An 8,695-nucleotide genomic window follows, 5' to 3' on the forward strand; every position below is an offset into this window, starting at 1 on the left:
GCCGCGCTCTGGGGACTACATCCGCTGAGAGAAGTCAGGAGTAAGAGGACCCAGGGCTTTACTTGCCAAGGGGGTTCTGGTTGGGAAAGCCCTGGACGGCATATTTGTGGCTCTAGAACAATGCAAGGGAGGAGGCTTGGCTGAGGGGTCAGAGGTCACCAACAGAAGGACATTGAGAACAGCAGCTCACCGCATTCTTTCATGGAGATAACATCACATTCAAAGATGAAACAGCCCCTGTCAGTGGAATATCTAGTTGATCTCCTGGGCCTTCAGACATTACATTGACTCATTTTAATACCACGGCTCCGACCGATTTTCTGTGTGAGATCACACACAGAGGAATCAAACTAATTTGAGATTACACGCCCGCTGCCCTTTCCTATGAAGAGTCTCTTCTTGCGTCTAATTGAACTTTTCCTTTTATGCCAAATGCCAAGATGCCAAAAAAAGATCCCTATTAAGCATGAGAAGTGCCAGGAACTTGGGGTCCTGGGGTGCTATTTCCCCGTGCCTGGATGAGCTATGTTGTCAGTGTTGAATGTCGGTGATGTGCCAAAAGGTCATGGATTTGGGTTCCTTTGAATGAGCATGAACCAAACTCCAGAGTCTGTCTTTTATAGGCTGAGAGACTTAGGGAGGAAAATAACCTTTCCTGAGCACCCACTGTAGGCAAGGAGCAGTCGGGACTTTGAAGCCTCTGAGCTCGTCTTCATAACAATACCAGAGGTGGGTATTATCACCAGGTGGGGATGTGTGCGAGTAGAAAGGGTTGTTTGCTTAAGATCACACAGCCATGGTGAAGGACGTTAGGGGCTGCACTCAGGTCTGTGGTAGCTTCTCCCTAGTTCCACTTCATCTCTGAGTCCCACTGTCCTCTCTTAGCAAGCAAGAGTGATAAATAACCTTATGGAGTTGTGAGAGTCAGGTGCAGACGGGATGAGGATATTAGGCTTTGTGGCTGCAAGGGTGCTGCGAGTGGAGGGTAGGGTGAACCCGATGGCCAGCCACCATTACCGCTGCCCACCATGAGCATGCCCGTGGTTTCTGGCTAGTGCCTCAATAATTAAAATCAGGCTGCTGTTTATGAAAACCTGCTACGTGCCGGATCTTCTGTAAGGTGTCCTATACCTCCTTTTCCTATGAAACACCGGAATCACTGATTCTGGGCTCCCTTTCTTCCGCAAACTGCAGGGAGACAAGAAGTCCATTCCATCGCTGGTTTAAGAGCAGGCATTGTCACCATCCCCAGCCCTCACCAGGGAGGACACAGTTAATGGAAAAATGTAAATATCGATGAATAAGAAAGACCCCGGAGATAGCATCTCCACCTTCTCATCACCAAATGGGGCTCAGTGTGACTCAGCACAGTGTCACCCTTTTCTGTCAACTCCTGATATCTCCCCATCCAAAACAGAGTGATTCAGAACACTTTATTCCAGTCTCTGTGCCAGAGTGGCTCCTGGCTTGGGCATTAAACACCCTCCAAGCAATTTCTCAATTTTAAAAACATCTGTGTCACTTAACCTCATGCACTCTATTTGTTTATTTGATAAAAACAGGGGAGATGATATTGATCATATTTCTTTGGATTGACCTTAACGGTGGCAGTTTAATGCAGTGTTATTTTGGGACATCCTGTACGCAAGTTGCCAGTGTAGCAATAGCCCAATTGAGGCAAAGCGGGCAGAGGAAGGACGCAGATGTTTTGACTGGATCCAAGGAGTGGTGATTGTCTTTAATTACACGTAGCAGGGGTGTTCTGGGTCAACAGTCATGGCAACTTGATCCTCAATGGATCCCAAAAGCATCCCCTACCTCAGAAATGGAGGGAAAGTGGAAGTGGTGCAGAAACACAATGGCAATTTGGGGTGGGGGGCAAGATGGCACTGTGCAATTCTGAGTCTTATTAGTTACACTTCTAATCAGCCAAAGGCATTCATGGTTCTCTCTCTGTATTCCTGATTCCTGTCTTTGTGTCTGTCTGCCTGTCTGTGTCTTGGTCTCCCACTGTCTCTCTCTCTCTCTCTCTCTCTCTCTCTCTCTCCCCCCCCCCCCCAAATGTAAGCACTCAGAAACAAGGCAGAACTTGGATTTTTACACTGCTCTTCCATGCCTCTGATCTTAGCATGCCTCTGAAGGTCAGTTTCCCCATCTTTAAAATGGAGATGGTAATGCTGATCTTGTTGACTTTGCTATTAGGATAAAGTAAAGCAAAGTATATGTCAGGCAATTCAGTTCCTGGCCCATAACAAGTGTTCAATAGATGTTAGTTCCCTCCCCACTCTCCAATACACTTTACTCTCATGATTTATAGGATCCCATCAATCTGTTGGCTTTCCTCTACTATGGCCTGCCCTTGGCCCATTTTCAGATCAGCCAATGGAGCCATGACTGGCTGGAACCATTTTTCATCTGATTGGTCTCATTCCAGCAGTTTCATGCAGCCTCTCACTGTAAATCCGTCTGGGAGAATAAATGTCCCCAATCCATTAGTGCCTCTCTACCACAAGCCAATCTGAGCCACAAACCAGACGAGGCTTGTTAATGGCCACCTAGATACATTCCTGCAGCGCGACCTGGAGCCCCTCAGCCTCATCTCCTTCCAGTTCCTGCCCAAGAGAAGCTCCCCTGTGACAAAATGGCTGACAGCAAAGGCATAGATCTGATCCTTATCAGTTTGGGGGGGGGGGGGCATGCACCTGGTTTAGCTACAACAGTTCCAGTTTGCTCCTGCTGTCCCAGAGTAATTATTTTAGGGTCTCTTTCAAAAGAGTTCCAGCTTGAATGATAAACTATAGAGAGTATCTATGGAAACCAAAAATACTAGTTTAAATAATAATAGCTATCATTTATTGACAGCTTGCTATGTGCCAGGCATCATCAAAAAGGTCTCTATGTACTATATCTCACTTAAACTCCATTACACTAGAAAGGGAGGTGCTATTATTAGTTCCAATTTATAGACCAGTAAATTGAAGTTTAGAGGAGTCAGCAACATGTTCAAGGTCAGCCTGTGTAGAGAGCAGCTGTTTGTGCCTCACCCCATTCCTTTGACTCCCATCCCCCAAGTGCTGGGAGTACTGACCGATGCTGGCTCAGAACAGTCCTCTTCCCCTCTTCCCTACTTCAGTCAAACAGAAGCGACCTCTGCTTGAAAGACTCCACGCCTCGACGCAGGAAGTAGCCCACAGCCCATAACTAACTGATGAAGGGGAATGGGGGGAAGCGCTTCCCCCATTACTTCAAGGCCAGATTGACTCTGTAGTGTGATTCACGCTCCAGAACTCCTGGGGGGATCCAGCTGAAACCAAATCCTTACTTGGCTCCTTCCCCTGCCCTCTCCCACTTCCCTTGCTCTCATTCTTCCAAAAGTACCCTCAATCAATCATTTAAAAAAGCATCCATGTCTCAGGCTCTATCTACTTCCAGGGACCAGACCTAAGACATCCAGTTAGCAAGTGGCAGAGTTGGGACTCATCTCTAGGAAGGTCTTAATCGTTCAGCAGATGTGACATGATATGATTGCCTCATTATTAGGTTGGTGCAAAAGTGATTGCGGTTCTTGCAATTATTTTTAACCTTTTAAACCGCATTTTTGCACCAACCTAATATATACATGATAAAAATGATGGCCTCCCAGTTATCAATCCGCCAAGAAGTATGTCATATAGCCATAGATATGACAACAAAGATAACAGTCACAACAATAGCTACTACTTAGTTAGTGATGACAGTGGGCCAGTCTCTTTCTTGCATCTGATCCTCTCAGCACCATGAGTTTCATCGTATTATCCCCATTTTGCAGTTGAGGCACGGAAAGCCTGAAGAAGGTAAGAGATATGTCCACTGATGTTACACAGATAGAAAGTGGTGGGAGGGGTGACCGGTTGGCTCACTTGGTTAGAGCGTGGTGCTGGTAGCACCAAAGTTGCCAGTTCGATCCCCATATGGACCACTGTGAGCTGCGCCCTCCTTAAAAAAAAAAAGAAAGAAAGAAAGTGGTGGGGCTTGGGCTTCCATCCATGTCCATCTTTCTCCAAAGGCCACATGCTGCTTCTGGTTGGCCACTTAAATCGCTTGCTGTGTAAATTGTTTGTTCAATGAATGGTTGATGAAATGGGTTCCGCATCAAAGCTGATGTTCTTGTAATAACTTAGACGGAAGACTCTGCTATCCTTCCCACCTTGTACTCCCTGAGGTGGTTCTTTTTAAGCTGCATTTGACCATGATGTCTCCACTTTAGGGGGAAAGCCATATTACTCTGGGAACAGCCAGAGTGTTCCCTTAAGCCAGACATAAAATGATCAAAGGAGCCATATCCATTCAAGAAAGGAAGGAAAGCAAGCTTACATGCCGAAGGTCTAGAGAGGTAAATCACATGTGTCTTCTACCTTTTCCATGGAGGCAGACAAAATAGAATAAAAGGAAAACAACAGAGCCTGAAGGACAAACAGACCAGGATTCAGCTCCTCACTACTATCTGTGTGATATTTTTGAAAAATACCTCAACATCTCCAAGCCTCAATTTGCTCCACAATAATACCTCTCATTGGACCATAAATAAGAGGGTGTGAATGAGATAAAATATGTATTTCCCTGCCTCTTCTCTTCCATTTCCATAAAATTCATAAAGTAACCAACTGGGACCTTCATCCCAGGCTTGAATAATACTAGTTCAGATGGACTATGCTTTATTCCCAAGCAAAAATCGTATCCCATTTGATGATAAAAGGTTTCCATTAAAAATCGAGAGCACGTAAAAGGGAGACCTTCATCCACGAGGCCATCAACTGATTCATAAAAATCCAGAATGAATCATCCTGTCTCTCAAAGCTACACTTAACAATCAATGGGCATCTTTGGCGAGCCAATCCCTGCCTAGGGGAGGAGGAAGGGCCCAGCGGGCGATCTTCACAAACCTATTCCAGCTCCCCCTTGCAAAACCGATTAACTCTGCTTCCAGCTTGGCGAAATGAAAATAAATCTGGGCCCTTTGCAACATTGCATTCCAAATGCCCCCCCACCCCACCGCAGGTCTGGTTGGCTTTCTGACCAAGGTGGGGGTATCTGCAGTGATTCTATAGTGTGTGTGTGTGTGTGTGTGTGTGTGTGTGTCTACATGCGCATACAGCTCCAATTAAGAACAGGCTTATGTGTCTGGCTTTGAAAAATCAATCTTCTGGCCTTCGTCTTGACATTTATTATTTCAAAATGCTTCGGTTCCAATCAGTATTTATGCACTTAGCATAAGGCTAGAGAACTCAGACCTGCAGATGATGCTCTTTGCTTAAAAAAAAAAAAATAGCTTCAACTCTCTGAATTTTCACTCTCTGAACATATACTCTGATAGAGTCCTAGATCCCAGTCCTGAATTTCGATGGCAGGTCATAAACTACGTGTGTGTGTGTGTGTGTGTATACATGTGTATACACACAAAAAAAAATATTTTTAATTGGTGGTTAAGGAAGGCGAATTATCAATACATGGTTTTGATTTTACTAGGCAGCATTCTTCCAACAGTAAATGAAAAAAAGTAATGATGCAACAACCCCCTCCAAGCATCTTTCCTCGGTTCATGCATTCGGTGATAACTTATTTAGGATGTACTGTGCTGGGCACTGGGGATTTACCCGTGCAAAGTGTAGACCTGTAAGCTCTGCCTTCTGGGATCCATCAGCTTGGTTCAGGAAGAGTTAACAAAGTAGAACTGTATAGGAGCCCCCGTTGGCAAAAGCCTCTTTCCTTACCCTGAATTCCCCCAAGAAAGGCTCAAGAGTCATGTTTAGAGTCAAGCATGACGAGCTACACCTACACGTACGGAGAGTGAGCCAGAGACCCAGGCAAACCAGAAACTGGCTTCTGCTTCTTTCACCAGCTGCCTTCCAGTCCGGCAAATGAAACCTGCGCATGAGGAGAGGCAATCTCCTTGGCATTTTTCTTTCCTCTATGGTCCTAGATTCTGGATTTGAGACTCTAAGGTGGGAACGTGTAAGGTGGCTGCTGCTTGAGGGAGCAGTGTCTGTTGATGGCGGTGCTAACTTAGCAAGCTCCTCTAAGGAGCCTCTCACGCGGCTGCATAGAGAACTCAAGAGTGTTGGGTCCAGTGAACCCTTGGGGGTGAGCCTGCCCTTCCCAGAACTTCAGGGATAGGATCCTTATAGTGACAGCACTCAGGGAGACAGAAACACAGCAGGGGGAAATCACAGTTCCCTTTGCATCTGAAGAAGTTCCCCCAGGAGGAGAGGGTAACAGGACACTCAGATTGATGAGCTCCTTCTCAGATGGGAGCAGTTCCGGAGATTGATCAGTTTGATTTTTTTCCCCTCACTCCCCCCCTCCACCCCGAAGAAATACAGAAGATACTAGTGGGGAAGAGAGAGGGTTCGGCTGCAGCCTTGGTACCTAACCTCCTGCTTCCCAGTGCCTTTGCCCAAACCAGGCCACAGGGAGGGTAGTGTGGGGAGCAAGGGGAAGGACGCATTTCCCCAGCCCTGCACCCTTTCCCCAGGCCCATCCCAACCTCGCACAGAGGTTAAACAGATCGGTTATCAAATGCTGGCCATGCCACTTAGTGGCAGCAGAGTGATCTTGGGCAAATCACTCAGCTAGATTTGAGCCCTGGTTTCCTCACCTGGTTCGGGGGACACTGATGGTACCTAACTCACTGCGTCCCAGAAAGTATGAAATCAGATCGCACACATAAAACTCTAACAAACAATGGCTGGTACTCAGTCAGCGGAGGGTTATTTTTTAACCATGTTATCATCAACTCCCTTATCCTGGCAGCTGAGCTGTCCTACCCGGCAGACTGCTCCCGCAGCGCAATCTCTCAGCCCCCGAGAGCCAGGCGCCACTATGCACCCCTCCCCTCTCCTCCCGAGAGGGCAGTCTCCTCAGGTCACCCCTAGATCCGGCTTGGGGGGTGTGAGGGCGAGAGGAAGGCCAGCTCTCAGCATCCTCCCCTCCATCGGCAGTGGTGCGCAGCGGGGAGGCTCTAAAACCTGGGTCAGGGCGAGGAGGGGGACACCCCCGGCGGCTGCACCCCTGGCAGCGTCCCCTCAGAGGCTCTGCCACCCCCTCCCCCGGAGCGCAAAGAGGGAGAAAGCAAGAAAGGCATGGATACTGGACCAGGCTTTGACGCGAATCTTGAGCTCGCCGTCCTGTGGCTCGGGCATGGCCTTCCTGGTGACCCGCAGCTTGTTGAGCCCCCCGAAGCCCGCCAGCACCACGGCGCGCATCTCCTGTGCGTCCCCGAGTCGGTGCGAGCCGCCGCCGCCCTCCGCCGGGTCCTTGCCCGCCTCCTTCTCGATCATTTGCTCCGTCTCTTCCGCCTTCTCTACACCTTCTTTGGCCATGGTGCGCGGGGGCGCGGGGCGCACGGGCTGCGGCGGTGCGGTGCTGGGAGCTCGGGTCTCCTCTCCCGCGGGTTCCTCCTGTTGAATGTGGGATGCTCTGCTGTGCAATGGCTGCAGCCTCTGCGAGCGGCTCCGCGGTCCACAGCCTCTGCCGTAATCCTCACAAGAGCCGCGCCCCTGCTCGCTCCCCTCTTCTCTTCCTTGCCCAGCGAAACCTCAGCTCCAGTTCCTGAACCAGTCTCAAGTCAGGCTCTTGATCGCAGCCCCAGAGCCCAGATTTGCCCAAGATTTGCGAATAAAACAGCGCAGAGAGGCCGCTGTGTCCTCTGTGGTGGGCGTCGTACTTGGTTATATATGGCGCAGGCTCGACGCCTTGAAATGGACAGAGATGAATGTCTGGGCCTTGAGGATACCTCCCCCAGACAAGGTTGCCACCTCTTCCACCTTCTGCGTCTGCGGGAGCAGACGGGATAGTCGGGAAATTATTAATACACTGTTTCCAAAACTGCTGGTCCTGGCCGGAAAGGCGGAGAGGTTCGGGAAGCGGGAAGCTAGAGATCCCACCTACCGCCCTAAAGAGTCCAAACCCAGAGGCTTTGCTCTGGACTTCCAGGGTTAGCGCGGATGCTCTTTTCCCGGCATCACCAGGAGCGTTTTATGATGGCTAATTCTCACCGTGCGCACCATTTCGGGCCATTATAAAGGCTCCAGAAAAGGATGCTGTTCCAAAAAGAGTCCTATGCGCTTCCTCTCCAACTCTCTCTCTCTCTCTCTCTCTCTCTCTCTCTCTCTCTCTCTCTCTCTCTCTCTCTCTCTCAACACACACACACACACACACACACACACACACACACACACACACACCAGTAACTGGCTTTTTGCTTTATTCTTTGTTATTGAGCCCTTTGAAAAGGAGCTCATAGAAAAACTTGGATTTTCTAGAAAAAAGGATTGGGGGGGCGGGGGTGAGTTGTGCCAGTTTAAAAGAGACATAGTTGAGGAGTGATAGGTATATATTCTGCCAGCCTAGGGGTCTTGGGCAACTCATTCAACCTTTCTGAGCCTCAACTCCCTGATCCATAACGTGGGTACATTCATTTTATTTGTTTGCATTGTGCTAAGTGCTGTGGGAGGTATGCCTTCCAGTGACACGTAGTCCTTAGGTTTGAGGGGCTCATTTTACCAGCATGAGGCAGGGATGACACAGCCAACAAACTGACAAGACATAATGAATTGCGTAAGTGCCTCTTCTCCCTCCATCCTCCCTGTGCCTCTCTGCATGAAACACCTTGATCTTCTATTCCTCAAAGAATATTGTGCTCCCACCTACTTCCTGT

At 48.7% G+C, this 8,695-nt stretch overlaps 1 protein-coding gene across 1 annotated transcript in view; it reads right to left on the reverse strand.

The window, feature by feature from the left end:
* The window catches only part of VAT1L (vesicle amine transport 1 like), a 141,873-nt gene extending 134,048 nt beyond the window's left edge, over positions 1-7,825 (reverse strand). The window contains exon 1 of the mRNA XM_019710977.2: positions 7,132-7,825. Coding sequence (XP_019566536.1) covers positions 7,132-7,358 — 227 coding nt within the window. The 5' untranslated portion in view covers positions 7,359-7,825. The remainder of the gene's footprint in view (positions 1-7,131) is intronic.
* Positions 7,826-8,695: the final 870 nt, after the last annotated feature.

This window comes from Rhinolophus sinicus, linkage group LG11, assembly GCF_036562045.2.
Source record: "Rhinolophus sinicus isolate RSC01 linkage group LG11, ASM3656204v1, whole genome shotgun sequence".
NCBI classification, from domain to species: Eukaryota; Metazoa; Chordata; class Mammalia; order Chiroptera; family Rhinolophidae; genus Rhinolophus; species Rhinolophus sinicus.